A 20,533-nucleotide genomic window follows, 5' to 3' on the forward strand; every position below is an offset into this window, starting at 1 on the left:
AGGTTCCATGAAGGAGATGAGATAGGGAGAAGAGGGTTTGGTCTAGGCCCTTAGATCATGACTGTTAGATCAGTCAGAAGGGTTAAGGTAGCAGAAGCACTGCTTGTCTCTGCCTATCTGCTCAGGAGAGTGGTTGTGACTGCCAGCAGAGTCTGACAGGCAATTGATTGATTTTATCGCTGACTTTTCTTTTTAAAGTGCATCTTCTAAAGCAGTCAGTTAACACGTATGCTGTGTATTTTGCAGACTATGCAATCTCTCACAATCTAGGTTCATAAATGGCACCCACCACTGTACTATTGCCCTCATTAATGCAATCGTGCAAATTAAACTTCATGCTCAGGGGCCCTGACAGCTAGAGCACACACTGGAGAACCTAGCTGACTGCAATAACCATGTGCCCTCATTGTTGATGCAGGTTGTAACTACAGTGAGAATATTTAATATTTCATAGCATGGAGCTCCTGCCTTGCAGCGACCCCATGTGTGCCTCTCTGGCTGCCACTCTGCAGCCAGCAGTTAACTAATCAGCGGAGCCCTGATCTCCCTGGCTGACCTAATGAAAGATGCTGATGCGCCAGGAGAGAAATTGACAAAAAGGAGCCAGATTGGCTTCTGTTGCCTTAGACCCAGGGTGTGGAGGGAGGTGTATCTGGGTGAGGAGCATTTTTCGGTAGCAGAGGACAGCATGAGCAGAGAGAAATATATCTGAAATCCTAAAAATCATAAGATCTAATTAACCATGGGGAGGGTTTCTTTGGTTGAGTTCACTGTTGGTTTACTACACCTCTACCCTGTTATAACGCCACCCGATATAACACAAATTCAGATAGAACACGGTAAAGCAGTGCTCCGGGGGGGGTGGGGCTGCACGCTCCGGTGAATCAAATCAAGTTTGTTGTAACGCAGTTTCATCTATAAGATTTTTTGTCTCCCAAGGACAGCCTTATATCGAGGTAGAGTTGTATTAGTTTACTTGATTTGTATTAACAATCAAATTCCCAGTCCTGGATCCTTTTCCCTGGAGACCCCTTTTTCATTTAATTTGCTGATTTTAAATTAACTCAGTGTGGTTTATAAATGGAAGCTTCTGAAAATGTTCATTTCACACAAAGCAAAACTCTTCCTCCCCCTCCCTGTGTTTGCAGGAACTCTGGGCTACAGACATCCTCCAGGTTCAGGAGTTCATGTTTAACTTTCTGAGAGACCCACTGAGAGAGATTGAAGAGCCTTATTTCTCTCTGGATGAGGTGAGGCTCTGAGGAAGCTGTTGGTATAAAAATGGGGTTGAGGGAAGACTCAGAATAGTCAGTTGATCTAGTATTCTTTATAGGGAGTGTGCCTTTACCTCTGCCATGCATAATGCTGCTTGAAGGGTCCAAGTCTCTCTTGCATAGCATTGCTGCATGTGATTATCCCGATGAATAGCTTGCACTCGATTGTCACCACGTTGCATGAGAGAATTTAAATGTCCCAATTCCCTGTGATTGGAACCAAACATTGGGCATTTGAGCTCCGCACCAGAATGCTCCATGGGGCACTGTCTGGTTCTGCTGATCTTGCAAGGTTAGGAAGACCCCTTGGGGTAGAGAATTATTTGTTTAATTGAATTATTTGGTGATTATTAATAATAATCATACCACGTAATATAGTCTATTAGTTGGCAGAGATGAAATAAGGTTTCATGTCCCTGACTGTGTGTAAATATGTTTAAAGTCCTGCAGCATTGAGACCTTAAACAACTAGCTCCTATCCCCATCTGCCGGTTGACTTCACTGGGGTTGGAGCAGGCCCTTTATCAGTTTGCTGTCACTGGAGTCAATGGGCAGACTGCCATTGGCATCACTGGGGCCAGGTATAGCCTGCAGTGCCTTAGGAACTGTCCTAGCCCTTGTAACTGCTTGAAGTGAGAATGATCTGGTTTGCATCTGCCTCTGCATCAGTTACAACCCACGAAGTAAAACTCTTATTGTCCTTGATGCCTTTTCGTTTCTTCTTGGGCAGATACTCACCTTCCTCTTCTCCAAAGAGAACAGCATCTGGAACTCGCAGCTGGACACTGTGTGCGCAGAGAACATGAACAATCCCCTCTCCCATTACTGGATCTCCTCCTCGCATAACACGTAAGGACAGAGGAGAGGTGTGTCTCCCCAGCCTTTGGGCGTCCGTGCTTGCCGGCCTCCCGCACCATTATGCAGTACTGAAATTCTCCCTTTTGTGCCAACTCCTGTGGCACGATGATTCCCCAGGTCCAGGTTTCCCCAGGTTTCAGTTTGTGGCCCTGTTCATCAGAGACACCTCCCCAGTACTCCAGGCCTCCCCACTGCTGGCTTCTGGCAGTGTTTCATTCTGTGCATTGTCAGGATCACCTCTGTGCTGGCTGCAGTCTGAGAGCCTGCGCTGTCGTCATATTGCTTTATTTACCATCAGCATTATCGACCTCCCCCACCTCTCCGGAGGGTCATAAGAAAAAGCCTGGAAGGATGAGATCAACTGCTTGAATTGCTGCTGTGTGGAAAACCCTCTTAGAACCATGGAAATGGAACATCCTTCAGCTGGCAAATGCTGATGGCGCTTTGTGCGTCTCACGGAGCGGACGGCAGCTTGAGTTTGCTTCCCTGTCTATTCACAGTCACAGGTGCCATCATCAGGAAAGGGCACAGCTCTGCAGACTGAATTTGCAACCCAGCAGGGCTGAGGGTGGGTTGATCTGAACCATTCCTGAGAGTGGTACGAGAGATGGGTCGAAGAGGAGGACAGTGTCTTTGTCATATTCTAGCAGCACAAAGCCAGGCTGTGGCTTGCACCAGTCCTCACTCCCGTGATGTCCCGTGCAGAGCTCTCCGTGTTCCCTAGCGTAGCGAATTACTTTTTTTTGATGGCGTGTTTCTTTTGCATGGAAGGTACCTGACGGGGGATCAGTTCTCCAGCGAGTCCTCCTTGGAAGCCTATGCGCGCTGCCTGCGCATGGGATGCCGCTGCATTGAGTGTGAGTACCTAGCAGGGGCTGGCTCCTTTTCTTCAGCAATGGCCATGAATTTTGTGCTGCCCTCATCTGAGGCCCTTGGTTCCTTTTGTGGAGTGGGGCCTGCTGTGCGATGAGCAAGCCAGCGCCTTCAGAAAGAGTGCGCCCTGGGGGCTGTCCCATGGGCATGGCCCCATCTTTCCATCCTGCACTGTGCCATGCCTGGCCTGCGGGTCACAGCCCCCGCCTCTCTTTCCTGGGACCAAATAGCAATAGTGGGGATAGAGCTACCACCCACTTGAACCTCCTCCTAATGCCACAACACCACAGCCTGGCATTCTGGGGCGGAATTTTAAAGGCATATAGGTTCCTAACTCCCTTTGGCAATCAGTGGGAGTTAGGCACTTCCCTACTTTAACCAGTCTGGCCTGCCTTCTCTTCACATGCTTAGCTGCATTCCAGGAGGCAGCCTGCTGCAGTGGTTAGAGCAGGGGAGTGGGAACCTGGAGGCCGAGTTCGTTTAAAAAAATCCAGTTGTATTTCCACAACCAATGTTAATTAAGCTATTTCTTTTGGAATTTTTCACAGAAAATTCTGCATTTTTTTAATTGAATATTTTTTTCTGAATGAAACCGTTTTCAGTGAGGATCCTGTTTGTCAGGAAATCGAACATTTAGTGAAAATTACAGTTTTTCTGGAATATATTTTGATTTCAACCAAACCATTTTTTAAAGATCTTCAGTCGAAAAATTTCAGCCAGCTCTGTCAGGTGATGAAGTCTAATCTCCCTCTGATACTGACTGGCTGTGTGAGTGGGAGAAAGTCACATCATGGTTCCATGCCTCAGTTTCTCCATCTATAAGATGAAGAGATTCGCTTTCTTGGTTGTTATGAGATTCAGTCCATGGAAGTAGATAGAAGGTGCCACTGAAGTGCTATTAGCACTGTTACTGTCCTGTGATGCTGCATTTTGACACTCTCTTGCAATGCCCAGCGTAATGCTATGGTTGCATGTGCCCTCGCGCTGAAAGAGTTAAGAAGATTTTGTTTGTTGGACCATCTTGTACTTGTTTAAGTCATTGTTTTCTCAGAAAGATCCTTGATTTTCATCTCTCTCCTTTTCCCATCCAATATGAATTCCCCTGCAGAGCTAGCTTGGTTTGACCCATTTTGCGCTGACATCGTGTTTGCACCACTGAGTTTGTTTAAGTTTCCCACTGGGTTCTGTTTTAGTGGATTGCTGGGACGGCCCGGATGGGATGCCTGTGATTTACCATGGACACACCTTAACCACCAAAATCAAATTCTCTGACGTCTTGATGACCATCAAGGAACATGCCTTCATGACCTCTGAGTAAGTAGAACAGGTGTACGAAAGGCAGAATCCTCATGGGTCTGATTCTCATTCAGGTAGAGTGAAACCTATGTTTGTGCAAAGGACACACTCGAAGCCTCCATGCAGGGTTTAAGTGGGTGTGAAGTGGCCCACGCAGGCCTTTTGCTTGCCCCCCTCCCCCACCCTCAGTGTTTAATTTGTTAGGTGCAGGGGCGCAAAGCAATTTTTTAACTTTCATAACTGATGTGCCCAGCCCAGAGGTGCTGGGGCTATGAACTGCCAGGCCCAAAGGTGCAGGGGCTATGAACTGCCAAGCCATGGCATGAATTAAGCACTGTTGCCCCCTCTGCATGGGGGTGATTTCACCAGTAAAGAATGTCCTCATTTGGTCAAGATCTTGGGAATTCTGTCCCTGGCTCTCCCATGGGCTCACTTTGTGATGCTGAGCATGGTATTTATACCTGAATTTCCAAATGTCCGTTAATTTTGGGTGCCCAACTGGAGACACTTTTGGTCCAGATACCCAGAGGAGCTGTGAGCCCCCAGCTCTGGCTGAAGTCCATAGGATTTGTAAGTGCTTGGCAAACTCCAAATCTGGTAGTGGAGGGGCAGGGGAGTGTCAACTTGGCATCCAGAATTAGTAACACTTCTGAAAATTTAGGGCCTAACTTCTCTCTAGGTTTGAAGTTGGTGACTCTACTTAATAAATCTGACCTGTGTCCTTGCTGATAAACAGGGCTCCTAGAAATCCATTTGCCATGGAAAAGCACAGAATTTGCGTTTTTACAGAGACTCTTCAGTTTTTACATTTTGTGAAAAAGTAAAAACATATATTAACTATTAACTAAATGTTACTGAGAGTTCCAGTGTCACTTATTCAGTGCGCACGACCTCCCCTGTTGTGGTTAATTTTTCAATGTGCTTTAAATTTACATAACTAAACATACTCCAATAAACTGCTTCCGGCATAGAGAGGCTACTCAATGGCGCATAAGGATTCATGTTTTAGTGCATCTCAAATTTCACTTTGCCTCCAAACATGAGTAATTAAAGTTAAGAAAAGAAGCCGAAAACTTTAAAAATTCCCCCTAAAGACCATGTCACTGAGTTTGGCAAGCACAACTTTCCTGGTGATGGTGATGTGCTGGTCTGCACTGTGTGCAGCAAGGCTGTCGATCACATTAGAAGGCAGACAGTTGTAGAACACCTGGAAAGCACTAAACATGAACTGAATGAAAAAAAGCGAAAACAAGATGCTGAAAGAGCAGTGCCACCGATAACAGTAAAGAAACTATGCACTGTGTCTGGATCATTCTATTAATTGTATTTTATTATAATGATTGATGGCACTGGTAGGCTTCGGACTTGCTTGAAAATTGTAAACATATCAATAAAATGTGTTCAACATATGTATATTGTGGTTAAGGAAACTAAAGTTTAGTGTTATATTTTAATCGTAGAAAAATGCAGGGTTTTATGGTTTTTTATTGGAGAATTTTTTTATTTATTTTTTTTATCACTGAAAACTAGGATCCCTGCTGGTGAATGTGTCTAACTGTGCCGGGGCTAAATGTAATTTCTCTGGTAGCCTGGGATTTTCCAGGGCAAGTGATGCTTATAGCCTCAGTTAGTGTCCTTTGATATTGCAGCCAAGGGCTTATTTTCCTCTTCGTACTCATGTACAACTTTGGTCCGTGATGGTTTTTATGTGACCCTCATGCACACATGGATGGTACACCGATGATCAGATACTGAAGTTCTTCTTGCTAAACTGGTACAGCAACAAGGGGACAACAGTGGGCTTCTGTCCTACCTATGGCACAGATGGGATTGTTTCTCCACAAGAGGGCTCTGATCAGCAGGAGGCACCAAAGTGCCTGTTTTGTATTGTGTATTATAAATACATACGCCATATTCGTAGTCCATTTGGTTCCTACATGGAAGTCATTGTCCTTCTCTGTGTTGGTGAGGAGGCAAATTTTTGTTAGGTTAAATTAAACTGGGAAGCACCCTGCAGTTTTTTGATAGGTGTCTCTGTTCCCCCTCTCAGCCCAGTCCTGAATTGGAATGTACAGATGGACTCTGCTGAGCCCTGAGGCAGAAACTTGTGTTCATCTTGGTGGGGATGAGAGTGAAATCTAGAATGTCCAAGGGATGCAAAGGAAGCTGAAACCAGACTCTGTGGAGAGTAACTTGTAGAGTTGTCTAGTTGGTAACTGGTAAATTCCTGCAAGTTGGTGCTAGTAGTTAATGCATGCAGTTACAGAAATGCTGACCCTCCCCCAGTCACCGCTCTGTTATTTAACCCCTTTATTCCCTCCTGCTTCTTCACCTACCAGCTATCCTGTCATCCTGTCCATTGAAGATCATTGCAGTATTGCTCAGCAGAGGAACATGGCTCAGAATTTTAAGAAGGTTTTTGGGGACATGCTTTTGACCAAGCCGGTGGATATATCCGCTGACGGGCTCCCCTCCCCGAACCAGCTGAAGAAGAAGATTCTCATTAAGGTAAAATTTCCCTTGTGGCTGGTGTCTCTAATGCAAAGGAAAGTAGGGAATGGAACTGGGATCAAAGGAATGCTCACCTAGGCACTGGAAGGGCTCATCAGTGATTTGAACCTTAAAGGGACAGTGCCTGTTAATTTTATTTGGGCCCATTTCCCAAGAAGGTTGAATTAGGTTGGTTTTTCCTAGAGGCACTAGAGAAGATCCGATCTGGATCCTGATACTAATTTCCCCAAAGTTCAAGGTGCTTTGGATTCAGGATCCATCTTTAGTTTTTTTCCCTCCTTGTCGCCAATGATCTGGTATTTGTACTGTGGGTCTCCTTGATCTGCTTCACTGTCTACTCCATCATAATCTGGTTACCATGGCACCTTGCACTGGCAGAGAAAGCTTTCTACTCTGCTGGAAATGCAGGATGCTCTAAGGTGGGGAGGGGGCATGGAGCTGAAAACTAAACAGAATTGGGGAGAGCCTCTAACTCCTCTGTCTTATTGCCCCCTGGAGGCCACCTGGGAAATGTATAGAGACTGTTGTTTTTAAATATCCTGTGCTGTGAAATTCAAGCAACCCCCAGACAGAATCTCCTTCGATAGCTTTTTGGAGTCATTTCTTTAGAACCACATTGGTTTAATTCTAACCCACTGGAGAGTGTGTGTTACGGATCTCCTGCAACGCTAAGCCACAGAGGAATCTACAGAGCTTTAGAACCAGCTGTGGCCAGCTCATGTTTTAAGGTCTGGAGGGTCCCTGGTTCAATCCCTGGCACGTTGGCCAAGATGGTACTGTCACATAATCTCTTATAAATTCTAAAGGACTCTTCCCAGAGCCACCGTGCATCTTAGAGTCAAGACCTGGTTCTGCTATGTGTTTGTGGGGCCCCCAGCACAATGGAGTACTGATCTGTGACTGAATCTCCTAGGTACCACCGCAGTACAAAGTATACAGTGGGGTTTTTGGCATCACTGAATTTCTTGACCCTTCTCTGCAGCGTGGAGGGATCTTTTATCTATAATTATGATCTAGGAGGTACCCCTTGCAACAGAGCTGAAGAACGTTAAGGTTGCTCAGATCGGGGCATAAACAGGTGAACATGGTCTCTTCTGGGGCCGTTGCTTCCTTTAGGGTATTTGACCCAAGTGTCTTATTCTGCAGCACAAGAAGCTGGCGGAAGGAAGTGCTTATGAAGAGTTGCCGATGTCTGTAATGTATTCGGAGAATGATATCAGCAACTCCATAAAGAACGGGATCCTCTACCTGGAAGATCCCATCAATCACGTATGTTTCTTTCTGCGCCTGCCACCTCATCCACATCCTTCAGGTTACCTAGAGATCATTCTCTAGGGATCATTAAGCCAATCTGATCTTGTAAACTAACAATAATGGTGCTGGGGAAATCATTGCATGTGCATGGTAGGGAGCCATCGTGCCTGGGAGGGGGAATAGTGTAAATTACTCAGGGCTTTTCTCACTCCTCTGATTATGTGACACCGAATGTGCCTTGTTTAATAGACCAGGTTCCATTATTGCAGTAAGTTATAAATTAAGTCCAGAGTTTTCAGACCTGGGTGCATCTAAATCCATATTCAGGCACCTGACTAAACAGTCTAATTTTTATGGGTCTGAGGACTTCTGTCGTTTCAGGTTTACTGTGTGCTTTTGACCGTGTTTTCTCCAGTCAGTTTCCCTTGTTTTCTGCATGGATCTTTCTCACGCATGTTTTGAAAAGGAGGGAGGTGCCAGGGTGAAACAACAGAAATTGCCTGGGTGACTCTGGGTCTAGTGTGGAACCTGAATCTACTCCGAACTTTTGTTTTTTAACTAGATTTCCAGTTGACAGTATCCCATTCAAGTGTGCTGAGAGTTCTCAGTCTGATCCCGCATGAGCATCAGTGTGCATCACCAAGCTACCCCACGCTTTGATGCTATTGAAAGTCTCTGCTCAAGAGTATCTCTTGAGTTGAATTAGCAGCTGTCGAGCTTGTGGTGTCTTGGAAGCTTGTCTGGCTTTCATCCTTTTATCAGTGCCATTGATCATTGTCTTAAATGAGCCTTAAAATTAACCAATCAGCTTCCCTCGCTACCCCCCAGCCCCACCAACCACAGGGCTGAAAATCCATCCAAAGGTGGATAAGGTCTGCTGGGTGCCGTTTGAATGAATTCCCTGTACAGATCTTTCTGTCTTTCCCTACAGGAATGGAATCCGCACTACTTTGTCCTGACCAGCAGCAAGATCTATTACTCTGAGGAGACGACCGGCCACCAGGGAAACGAGGATGAAGAGGAACCAAAGGAGGTGAGGGTGATGCTTTCAAAGAGGGGGTGCCTATGCTCAGGACCCCTTGAAAACCTCCATTTCATGGACTGCCCAGAAGTTGTGAAATTAGCTCAATACCATGCCTTTTCTGACCGCAGAGAAGTGGAAGCGGGCAGCCACACACACCGGCCTCGTGCTCGGCCTGGCTCGTAGCACATGGCAGCGTCATGTCAGAGTAGCTGTGCAAGGGAGGACTCAGTGGTTGGTTTTACTAGAGGCACAGTTGCCAGTGCTATCGCCACTTGGTGCACGAGCAGCCATGGCCTCGACAGCCATCCACACATGCCAATCTCCTGCTTGGTGCAGCTCGTAGCCTGTGGTTCCACACCGCAGCAGTGCAGGCTACTGTGCCTTAGCTAAAACCCAGCCATGGAGCCCTCCCACGCCAAAACTGCTGCTCCGACATGGCACTGTCGTGTGCTCTGAGTAGCACCAAGCAAGAGATCGGTGTGTGCAGATGCCCGCTTCCGCCTCCCCGCTGTTTGAAAAATTGCAGCGGTGCAGGAACAACTCAGGGGCTGTGCAAGTTCTGTGAAATTGACTACTTTACCCATGGTGCTGCTATGAATTTTCCAAAAAAAAAAAAAAAAAGAAAGTCCTTGATTTTTTTTCCTCATGACTTTGTCTATGCTACGTGGCCTGATTGTGTGAGAAGCTGATCTGAGCGTTGATTTCAGCAGGAGCTGCAGGTGCTCAGCGCCTCTGAAAATCAGGCTGTTACTTTACACCTCTGTGCCTCTGTTTCCCTATCTGTTCAATGGGGTTAATGACATTTATACTACCCTGGGGATGGTTTGGGCCCTGGAACATTCTATGCTGAACAGTAATGGAGGTAAATTACTGGAGTCCCAAAGGATTTTATTTTAGTAGGAAGGGAATTCAAACACTCACAGTCCACATCTGGAGGCCCTCTGCCTCTGAGAACAGCAGGCCCCTTTCACAGTGAGCTCAGCTGAAGTGCTGGTGCTCAGTGAAGTGGGAGATGTATCTCTGCCCCCTGCCAGGTGAGCAGCAGCACTGAACTTCACTCTACTGAGAAGTGGTTTCATGGCAAGCTGGGGGCCGGGCGTGATGGGCGCCACATAGCAGAGAGGCTGCTGATGGAGTACTGCATAGAGACGGGCGCCCCTGATGGGTCTTTCCTAGTACGAGAGAGTGAAACCTTTGTGGGAGACTACACCCTCTCTTTCTGGTAAGGATTTGCAACCCTTTCACGAGCTCTGAAGTAGCGTTAATCCATGAACTCCTTATCAGGACCTCTAACTTCTGTGCCAAGATTCCTGGGTCCAATTCCTCCTCTGCCACTGATGTGCAGTGTAACCTGATGCAAGTTACTTGACTTTTCAGGGCCTCAGTTTCTCTACCTGGGATACAAAAACAGGAATCCTGAGTAGAACTCGAGGTTATTTCATCTCTGTATTTGGCACTGGTGCGACTCCTTCTGGAATAAATACTGTGTCCATTCTGGTGTCCACAATTCAAGAAGAATGTTAATAAATTGGAGAGGGTTCAGAGAAGAGCCCTGAGAATTATTAGAGGATTCGAAAACATGTCTTATAGTGAGCGACTCCAGGAGCTCAATCTGTTTAGCTTAACAAGGAAGGTTAAGAGGTGATTTGACCACAGTCTTGAAGTTCCTACTTGGGAGCAAGCATTTAGTGATGGGCTTTCCAGTCTAGCAGAGGAAGGTCTAACACGATCCAGTATCTGGAAATTGAAGCAAGACAAATTCAGACTAGAAATGAGGCGTACGTTTTTAACAGTGCGAGTAACTAGCCACTGGAACAATTTACCAAGTGTGGTGGTACATTCTCCATCACTTTCAATTTTTAAATCAAACTGGATGTTTTTTTAAAAGATCTGCACTAGGAATTATGATGAGACAGCTCTCTGGCCTGTGCGATACATAAATTACAATTATGAATAACGTGTCCCAGAAGATGATCTTCCTAACTCAGGTAGTTAGCCATCGGCTTATGTCTTTGGATTTCCTCTCCCATGTGCTGCTGACCTCTCTGGTGTGAGTGTACATTGATTACACCTTTGTCCTGTTTAGTGTAATCCCTGGTCCGACGGGGGCCATGCATCCTAGATTTCTTTACTCCTGGTGTCCAGTTTAGCTGGGCCATAGCCTTACAGAAATGACCAGCTAGTGATTAGCTTGAGCAAGTCACCTGGTGGCATCTTGCCCAATTCATTTGCATTAGGGAATGGCTCTCTCTCCGCCTGCCCAGAGTCCTCACTCAGGTTGGATCCTGGGGCAGGCAGTCAAGGGCAAGTGTCTTTCTCTCTCCTTGTTCTGACCCAGGCGCAATGGGAAGGTGCAGCATTGCCGCATCCATTCCCGGCAGGACGCCGGCAGCCCCAAGTTCTTCCTGACCGACAACCTGGTGTTTGACAGCCTCTACGACCTCATCACCCATTACCAGCAGGTGCCTCTAAGGTGCAACGAGTTTGAGATGAAGCTGACTGAGCCTGTGCCACAGACCAACGCCCACGAGAGCAAAGAGTAAGTGCAGGCGGGGCGGTGGGAGGGGAGGGAGCTCCTAACCACATGGCTGCCCGGTGATCTCCTAGCGCGCTCCCCTCTCTACCTTGCTTTGGCCCTGCTGTGCCCCCCTGTGCTGGAGTGTGAGGCAATGCTCTGCGTGGTATCCGCAGCCTGCCGTCCTGCCCTTCCGACCCTGAGCCATGTGACATTTGGGGGGAAAGGGCAGGGGCAATGCTTTGTAGGATGCCTCCCCCTTGCCACGGTTACTGGCCAGATCTGACCTACGTCTGCGCTCCTCTCATCCCCGGCCTGTCTCTGCTGAGGGGATGACCCTTAATCACTCCAGATGACCCTTAATCACTCACTGTCCCTTTCTCTGCCTCCTGTCCGTGTCACGTGCTCCCACGTGAGTAGAGAAACCACTACCAGTGGATTTGGTTACATTGCGTCATGAGAGGGACCTTGCCGTGGATTGGTTCTCGGATTCGGCTGGATATGTCTGGGACATGAGCACTCATTCATGTCATGGTGTCTTTACCCAAAGGTGGTACCACGCCAACCTCACCCGGGCCCAGGCCGAGCACATGCTGATGAGGGTGTCGCGGGATGGAGCCTTCCTAGTGCGCAAGAGGAGCGAGCCCAACTCCTATGCGATCTCGTTCCGGTAAGCTCCTGGGCTGGAAAGTATGTATGTGCATCTGTGCGCTCATGCATCCATCCATCCATCTCATGGGGAAGGTTTTGTTTATGCCCTGGCCTTCAGCACTCAGGACTGATGCTGCGACTGGGGGTTGTGTTGCTTTGGATTTGGCTTGGGAATCTCCACCACTTACGCTCTCAAGCGCCTTCACTGTTCCCCTGCATGGCCCCTGCCTTGCGCCCCTCCCTTGGCGTGTACCCAGGTGTAGGGGAAGTCCTCGCCCGCTCGTGCTTAGCGCACTATAAACCCCTTTAAATTGCCAGCGAGTTTGCATTAAGGGAGCAGTTTGTCCGGTCATGCCTTATAGTGAGGACTCCAGGAGCTAAATCTGTTCATCTTAACAAGGAAGGTTAAGGGGTGACTTGATCACAGTCTTGGTACCTACTTGGGGAGCAATCATTTAATGATGAGCTCTCCAGTCTAGCAGAGGAAGGTCTAACACGATCCAGTATCTGGAAGTTGAAGCTAGACAAATTCAGACTGGAAATAACGCAACTTCCCATTGATTTCAGTGGGAGACAGGTGCCTAGCTACCTTTTGAGGATCTGCACCTTAGTGTCCCTGCATTGCTGTGGTGAAGCTTTGTATTTGACAAGGACCGTCGGGGCCCCTGTGTCCCTAATGGCTGTGCTGGTTCAGACAGACAGTTGGGCCACTGGATTCTGCAGCACCAAGCAGGGGAGGCCCAGATCCTTCCCCTCTGTCCAAATGGCCGTTCCTGCTCAACCCCGACCTTGCAGGGAAGAAGAGCATGCCTGCTGGCGGAGCATTTAGACTCGGGTGGCTCACAAAGCTGCCCTGCTCTGGGGATGTTCACCCCAGTTGCCTGCCATGTCGTGGGGGTGCCCCAGCTCTTGTCCCTGTGTTGTCTCATTAACGGGTGCGGCCTTCAGGATCTGTGGGATTGTGCTTTATCTACAGGAGGTTTCATAGTGATTTGGCTTCCTTGCAAGCTTTAGACACGTCCCTGAGTGTGTGTCGCCCTCTTCTGACATGTGCTGGTGCTTCACACGCCATCCTAGTGCTTCGCTCAGATCTTCCCTAGCTCAGGGTGTTGGGAATCTGGCTCCACAGCGATTCCTGTGTGATCTGGGGTGGTGGCACCTCTTCCCTCAATATTGATGGCCGGGTGCTAGTGTTCTCTGCTCAGCAGTGCTGCTGGGTAGTCAGGGTGGCCCCAGGCATGGAGGGAAGGTGTCAGGACTGGACTGGGGTCTCACTCTCCCAAGTGGCTGCCTGGGAGGGGCTTTCTCTGGCTGTTTGCCAAGCAGCGTTTCTGGTCGTCTCGGCCTGGCAGGGCGGAAGGGAAGATCAAGCACTGCCGAGTGCTGCAGGAGGGCCAGACCGTGCTCCTGGGCAACTCAGAGTTCGACAGCCTGGTGGATCTGATCAGTTACTACGAGAAGAACCCGCTCTACCGCAAGATGAAGCTGAGGTACCCCATCAATGAGGAGACGCTGGAGAAGATTGGCACAGCGGTGAGCACGAGGCAGGCCTGTTAACGGGTTGGGGGAGGAAGGGAGTCAGCCCATCTGGAGCGAGGGCTCGGCTCTGCTGGCGTTGTCCGAAGCCATTTGCTTGCCCCTGGCCATTCAGAGGTTGAGCGAGTGTGTGGCACCTGCACAGCCAAGTTAGCAAGAGGACCTGGGATCCCCTCACACACACACACCTTGGGTATGCACAGCCTGACGTGCTGCCTGAGCTCTCGTTGGCTTCAGCGAGGTGTCTAGGTGCTCAGCACCGCAGACCCTCTGGCCAGCAGTGGAGGTGACCAGCACCCTAGTTTAGATAGGGTCTGTTTCCTACGCGCCAGAGCCCTTCTGCACCTGTAGCTTCTGTGGCCCTTTCCCCCAGTGGCAGCAAGAAAAGCGGCTAGTTCTCCCCGTAGCAAATGCTTGGTTCCAAGCGACAGCGTGTGTGCTTTTGTTTTGTAGGAGCCGGACTATGGAGCCCTTTATGAAGGACGCCATCCGGGATTCTATGTGGAGGCCAATCCCATGCCAACCTTCAAGGTATTCTCCTGCTGTTTGTCTTTACAGGTCGATTTTAATGGCCCATTCGCCCAGCTCTGCCCTTGGGGCTTTCGGGCTACCTCCAGCATCCAGCTCTGCTCTTGGCCTCCCCCTCACTCCCAGTTCTGTCCCCCTTCTCCCACCACTGCCATTCTGCTTGCCCCTGGAGCTGTCTCCACCGCCACAGGCCAGACCTTTGCTGAGGGGAAAAGAGGAGTTTCAGGTGGCTGGAGGGCTGGGCTGAGTGAGGACACTTTGGAGGAACCTGTCCCACTGCCCCCCGCCTGGCCCCAAACGCCTGCTACCTAGACAGGAGTCCATGCTGCTGTGCCTGATTCCTGGCCCCTCTGTTGCTCTCATAGAGAGTTCAGAGGGATGGTGGGAGGGTTTCCTGGCTTCGTCCCAGCCCGTCGCTAGAGTGCGTGTGCGTGCATGGGTTTGATGCTGTTCTAAGGTCGGGTCTGTTACTGTATTGCCGAGAAAGTCGCCTGAGCATGGTTCCCTCAGCGTGCGTCCCCAGGGTCTGTTTGTCTATTCTGCAGCCTTCATGCAAAAGTGCAATGAGATCAAATAGCCCCCGGTGGCAGTGCTGGCTCCAGGGTCTGCAGTGCTTTTGGCAGCCCCTGTGTTTCAGAGGGCTGTCTCTGAGATCTCCATGAGGGCACTTCAGTCCCCACCAGTCGAGCCTCCAGCAGAAGGAAGGATCTGCTTTTCTCCTGGTGGTCAGAACAGGGTGCCTGGGTTCAAATGATTTGTTCTGACTCCCCCTGCTGGCAACTTCTGGAGGGGCGTGATCTCCCACTTGCTGTCCTCTGGAATTTTTATGTACTGTAGATTCCACTTCATAACAATCAAGATATTCATATTAGCAACTTCCAGTTAATGGCAACATTTTTCTGGGAACCTCACTATTAATGGGGTTTGAATATTGGCAACAGGCATGCCACATCCTAGCAATTTCGTTTGTTTGTTTTTAAGAAAAGACCCCGCTGCAGACAGGGAAGGAATTGCTGAGATGCGCGTTCCCTGTCTGCAGCCCTTGAAACCTGCCTGCACACAGGGACTGCACAGGAGGTGAGGGGCTGTGGGCAGGGCAGTAGCTGGAAGGGGCCAGCAGCTGGGACTGTATGATCTATCTGTGCTTTCCAGGCTGCACCTTGCTAGGGGACTGCACACAGGGAAGGAAACGCTGGGAGTAGCAGAGCCTCAGCCTCTGGAGAGCTCAGGAAGAGGTACGGTGCAGCCCAACAACCCTCCAGTGCCCCCCACCCCCTTCCTGCTGCTGTCCTGCCAGCAGGCAGGGCTGCAGCCAGGAAAGGTACCTCCCAGCATTTCCTTCCCTGGCTGCTGCCTCATGCACCTGCCTTCCGCTCATTAGCAACTGCCGGATAATGGCAACCTTTTGCGGGAAACCCAGGGGGGATGCTAGTAAGTGGAATCTCCTGTATTTCTTTTCATGGGGTTCCTAGCAGTAAGATAAAGGAAACAAACCACACATTGGGTTCCTGTTTTGGTTTTTTCCCCTCTCTAAAATCTGCATGTAAGTTTGTATCATTTGTGTCTCATCTGCAAAGCACTGTTACAAAGCCTTAGTGCAGACTGCATTTTTATGTGTGTCGTGGGCCACGGCATGTCTGGCCGTTTGACCGTGTAAAGGTCCATTTGGACGTGACGTCTCCTGATCTGATTGTGCAGGGAGACTGGGTGCCCAATTGCACACAAGCCATGTACAAAACCACGATGGCGGTGACCCATATCTGTCATTGCTTGGTCCAATAGTGCCATCAAGCTGGGCGGGGCAGCAACATTTCCTTTACTCATCTTTATAGCAGCCAGGCACAGGGATGACAGAGAAACAAAATGCAACACCAAACCAGGAAGAGACACGCTAAGGAAAATCAATGGCTCTTGCATTTGTGATGGCTGCCATCTTGGCCAGCACATCAGAGGTAAAACCAGGGTCCTCCAGAGCTAAAAGCTGCTAGAGCTTGAGCTAAGGAGCCCTGGTTCCCTAACAGATGTGTAGCCTCTATACACTGGCACAGCTCGGTACCAGTAACACACACTCAGCAGTGGGTTGCACGTTGTTCTGCGATGGTTGCTAGATCTGGCTCTTGGTGGACATCCCGAATGGGGGGGTGCCCTTAGGCAAGCAAGCCCTGCCTGTGAGTGGTTGTGCATAGGTTCTGTGTTACCATATGATCATACCTGCCATGGCTAGTGAAAGAGGAGCTCTTGAAGGAAGGAGGCCTCATGCTGGCCTTGGTGTCAGCTGCCCAGCCTCATGCCTGGTGGCCCTCTGTTGTTTTTGCAGTGCGCCGTCAAGGCCCTGTTCGACTACAAGGCGCAGCGGGAAGACGAGCTAACCTTCATGAAGAACGCCATCATCCAGAATGTGGAGAAGCAGGAAGGAGGCTGGTGAGCAACCCCCACCCCACCCATTTCCGGTGTCTGCCCTCCATGGATGGTGGATGCCAGAGGATGAGCGTGGTGACCTTGCACCCATCCTAGAAGACAGGTCCCAAAAGCCAGCAGCCTCAGAGGAGAAGCCAGGGGTCTGCCAACGTCACAGAGACCACTGGGGAGGAGGGGGCCTTGCTGCCGCCCTGTTCTTGTTCTGTAGATGAGCAAAGGACGCTGGTCTCGAGGACTGTCCATCTGGCACCAGCACTCAAACCCTTCCTATTTTGGAGGGGCATGTGGGGCTGGAGAAGTAATGAGTGAAATTGAGCTGCGGGGCCACAATAAATGTGGTGGTGGAAGGGGGTTGGGAGGGATGGACTCATGAGCTTGGACAAGTGCCTTGTTGTGAAATGGCCACCTGTCAGAGGGGTAAACTCCACCGCTGCCCATCAGCTTGTAATGAGCCATTCAAAATAGAGTCCGTGGGAGCTGTTATGCAGCCGGTGGGGCTGGGACCCTTTTGGAGGGCTGAGGGCATCCCTCTGTGCCTGATGCCAGCAGGGCTCACACAGGAGTGTGGTGAGAGGGGACAGGTTCTGCTGACTCTGCTGTGGCCACACCGTGGCTTCAGGAGCTGGGCCTTTCCCGATGTGGAGCCTCCTTAGGGTTGTGTCCTTCTGAAGTCCCAGGAGCTCCAGGGCGGCTCCCTGGGGCCACTGGGGAGTGTTCTGACAGTGGCTGCACCTTTGTCTCTCCCAGGTGGAGAGGAGATTATGGGGGCAAAAAACAGCTGTGGTTTCCTTCCAACTACGTGGAGGAACTAGCCAGCCTCGGTGGCCAGGAGCCCGACAGGGAGGTGAGCGTGTTTCCGAGTGCCTGGGAAGGGATGTGGGGGTGGGGTGGGGACGTGCCTGCGAGAAAGTGGCTGTGTCTGAGCCAGAGGGGAATGCTTCCTCTAGCTGCTGGGACACGTGCCCCATGCTCAGGGTTGGGGTGCTAGCGTGGCTCTGGGGAGTAGGGTGGGCTCGCCGCTGCACTAGTCAGTTCTGACATGCAGACCTGTGATCCGTTCCCAGCAGCAGCTAGACGAGAACAGCCCCCTGGGAGTCCTGCTCGGAGGCACCCTGGATGTGCCGTCCTGCCAGATAGGTAAGCACTGGGGTGGGGGTTCTCATTCGCACCCACGCGCGGGTCTTGCAGGGAGCTCCCTGGCGTGAAGGGGCCTGGTTTCCCTCTCCGCCCACAGCCGCTCCAGTGTCTGGAGCCCAATGTCTCCCCTCCTCTCCCGTCCTGCATCCCCTGGGCACCTGGGGTACACGGCTTCTCTGGGGGCTTGGGAAATCTCCCACTTTGAGCCCAGGAACAGTGCTCAGTGATGGACTCAGGGACGCCATGATCCTGCTCCCCCAGCTCTGGGCAGTGAGGCCAGGAATCGAGCCCAAGCGTCCTCTAGATCTCTGGCCCATTTCCATTCCCGCCCTGCCTCGTCTCTGGTCATCATAAACCTGGAGGCCAGCGAATTGGGTGCAGCTCAGGGCCTGGCCGTAGGAAATCCACCTGGCACTTGTTCCGTTCCTACCCCTACCCTCACTAATGGCAGTCCAGAGCGCGGAGGATTTGGCTGCGTGAGCGGTTGTGACCTTCCCTTCCCTCCCTCTCCTGTCGCAGCCATCCGCCCCGAGGGGAAGAACAACCGCACCTTCGTCTTCTCCATCAGCAAGGCCTCCATGTCGCGCCCATCCATGGACGTGGCGGCTGACACACATGAGGACCTGCTGGACTGGGTGAAGAAGATCCGGGAGGCAGCCCAGACTGCCGACGCCAGAGTGAGTCTGGTTAGCCAGCTCGCCCTACAGGCCCCGAGCATCCTTGGGGATGGACGCCAGGCCCTCCCAGAGCTGGCTGCTCAAGCCCAGACGCCTGTCCCCACCGAGCCTTGTAAAGAGAGTTCTGCTCCCAGCCCTTGGGAAGAGGGACAGGTCCTGGTAGAGTCTGGAACAAGCAGCTAAATAAACCAAAGTCCTCCTCACTTGGAGAGAGAGAGGGGCTTGGAGGGAGGGGCACCTGTAACCTCCCCCCTCCACGCTGTAGATGGCTAGTTCTCTGGTGGGTGGAGGCAGGCCAGGGAGCGCCCTACAGTGTGGGGTGGAGGTGGGATGGAGGCAACTGGTAGTCATGAATTTTCATAGTGATTGGAGGGCACAGGCCCCACTGACTGTCACTAGGACTTGTGCTCCTAAGTCACGTCAGGGGCTTTTGAAGCCCCCCTCTGCCCCCAAAGGTTTTCAGGGACCATGATGTTTCCTAGTGCAGAGCCCAGCAGCCTCCGGTCACAGTGACTAGTGATCCAGTGACTAGTGATCACTCTGCAGCCAAGGTCACCACTGGGCAAGTGCTGCTGCTAGCATAGGAGCCTTGTGACTTTGTGTCTGCCTCCTGGCAGCTCTCTGAAGGGAAGATGATGGAGAGGAGGAAGAAGATCGCCTTGGAGCTATCAGAACTTGTCATCTACTGCCGGCCCGTCCCCTTTGATGAAGAGAGTAAGTGCAGGTCCCCTGTGTGCCGGTACGCAGCAGACAGGCTGCAGGTGCATTATAATGCCCCCAGCACAACCTGGCCTGACTGTCTGTCAGAGGTGGGCTGAGATGCTGGGTGCAGACTCCATTCGATTTAACCAGCGGTTTGAGGTTTAAGGCCAGATTGGAAATAAATTGAGGTCAAGCTCCTAAGATTCCAAGCCCCAGGTGGTGGAAATCTCCCACAGCCAGCCGTTCTCGAGAGATTTCAGCCACCTGCCAACAGGATCTGGCCTGGAACAGTGTGTTCAGATCTGGGGATTCACACCAGGCTGTCAGAGCCGCCCAGGGGATATTGAGACACAGAGCTCCCCTCAGAATTAACTGTGGCTCTGGCAATCTCAGCCGTCTGCCCTGACACCCTGCGCCCACACGCCCTGGGGCAGTGGGTCTCAAACTATTTTACTGACGACTTCTTTCACATAGCAAGCCTCTGAGTATGACCACCCCCCCAATAAATTAACACCCTTTTTAATATATTTCACACCATTATAAATGCTGGAGGCAAAGCGGGGTTTGGGGTGGAGGCTGACAGCTCGCGACCCCTCATGTAATAGCCTTGCGACCGCCTGAGGGGTCCGACCCCCAGTTTGAGAACCCTTGCCCTGGGGGATAGCAGGTGGAGGGCTCTGGAGGATGCCCAGAAGCATCTCAGATCTAGATCAGGGTTAGTAGAGGGAAGAGCTGTGTGGCCGCAGATTGCCTAAGGGAGGGCATGGGGAGGACCAGGAGAGTGTCTAGAGCAGGGGCTGGAGGAGGGGGCAGTGGTCCAGCTTAGGCAGGGGGCGGGCTTGGATTCGGACAGTCCCCCCCACCCCAATCAACTGCAGGGTATTTGCTAGTCACACGCTGAAGATGCCTGTGCCAGGGAGTCAGCTTGCAGGTGGAAAGGGGAACGCAAACCCTGGTGATCTCTTGGAGGTGGGAGCAGCTCACCCAGCCTTGTCCAGGGGCGATGGAGCTCCTGCGTGATGAATGACTGCTCCGTGTCTCCTGGCAGAGATTGGCACAGAAAGGGCCTGCTACAGGGACATGTCGTCCTTCCCCGAGACCAAGGCAGAGAAGTATGTCAACAAGATCAAAGGCAAGAAGTTCCTGCAGTACAACCGGCTGCAGCTCTCCCGCATCTACCCCAAGGGCCAGCGCCTCGACTCCTCCAACTACGACCCCCTGCCCATGTGGATCTGTGGCAGCCAGCTCGTGGCGCTCAACTTCCAGACCCCAGGTGAGA

At 50.9% G+C, this 20,533-nt stretch overlaps 1 protein-coding gene across 4 annotated transcripts in view; it reads left to right on the plus strand.

Annotated features, from left to right (window-relative positions):
• The window catches only part of PLCG1 (phospholipase C gamma 1), a 98,124-nt gene that overhangs the window by 66,559 nt on the left and 11,032 nt on the right, over nt 1–20,533 (plus strand). For 2 of the 4 annotated variants that reach the window (XM_050917275.1, XM_050917276.1), the window contains exons 9-26: nt 1,149–1,250; nt 2,005–2,123; nt 2,904–2,989; nt 4,199–4,319; nt 6,641–6,809; nt 7,959–8,081; nt 8,998–9,099; nt 10,125–10,312; nt 11,429–11,629; nt 12,156–12,275; nt 13,609–13,789; nt 14,246–14,323; nt 16,638–16,741; nt 17,486–17,582; nt 17,806–17,875; nt 18,395–18,552; nt 19,170–19,266; nt 20,303–20,527. In XM_050917275.1, the coding sequence (XP_050773232.1) occupies nt 1,149–1,250; nt 2,005–2,123; nt 2,904–2,989; nt 4,199–4,319; nt 6,641–6,809; nt 7,959–8,081; nt 8,998–9,099; nt 10,125–10,312; nt 11,429–11,629; nt 12,156–12,275; nt 13,609–13,789; nt 14,246–14,323; nt 16,638–16,741; nt 17,486–17,582; nt 17,806–17,875; nt 18,395–18,552; nt 19,170–19,266; nt 20,303–20,527 (2,341 nt within the window). Of the gene's footprint in view, nt 1–1,148; nt 1,251–2,004; nt 2,124–2,903; nt 2,990–4,198; nt 4,320–6,640; nt 6,810–7,958; nt 8,082–8,997; nt 9,100–10,124; nt 10,313–11,428; nt 11,630–12,155; nt 12,276–13,608; nt 13,790–14,245; nt 14,324–16,637; nt 16,742–17,485; nt 17,583–17,802; nt 17,876–18,394; nt 18,553–19,169; nt 19,267–20,302; nt 20,528–20,533 lie in introns of all 4 variants that reach the window. The other 2 variants (XM_050917273.1, XM_050917274.1) reach the window with 1 other exon arrangement.

This window comes from Gopherus flavomarginatus, chromosome 11 (genome assembly GCF_025201925.1).
Source record: "Gopherus flavomarginatus isolate rGopFla2 chromosome 11, rGopFla2.mat.asm, whole genome shotgun sequence".
Lineage (NCBI taxonomy): Eukaryota > Metazoa > Chordata > Testudines > Testudinidae > Gopherus > Gopherus flavomarginatus.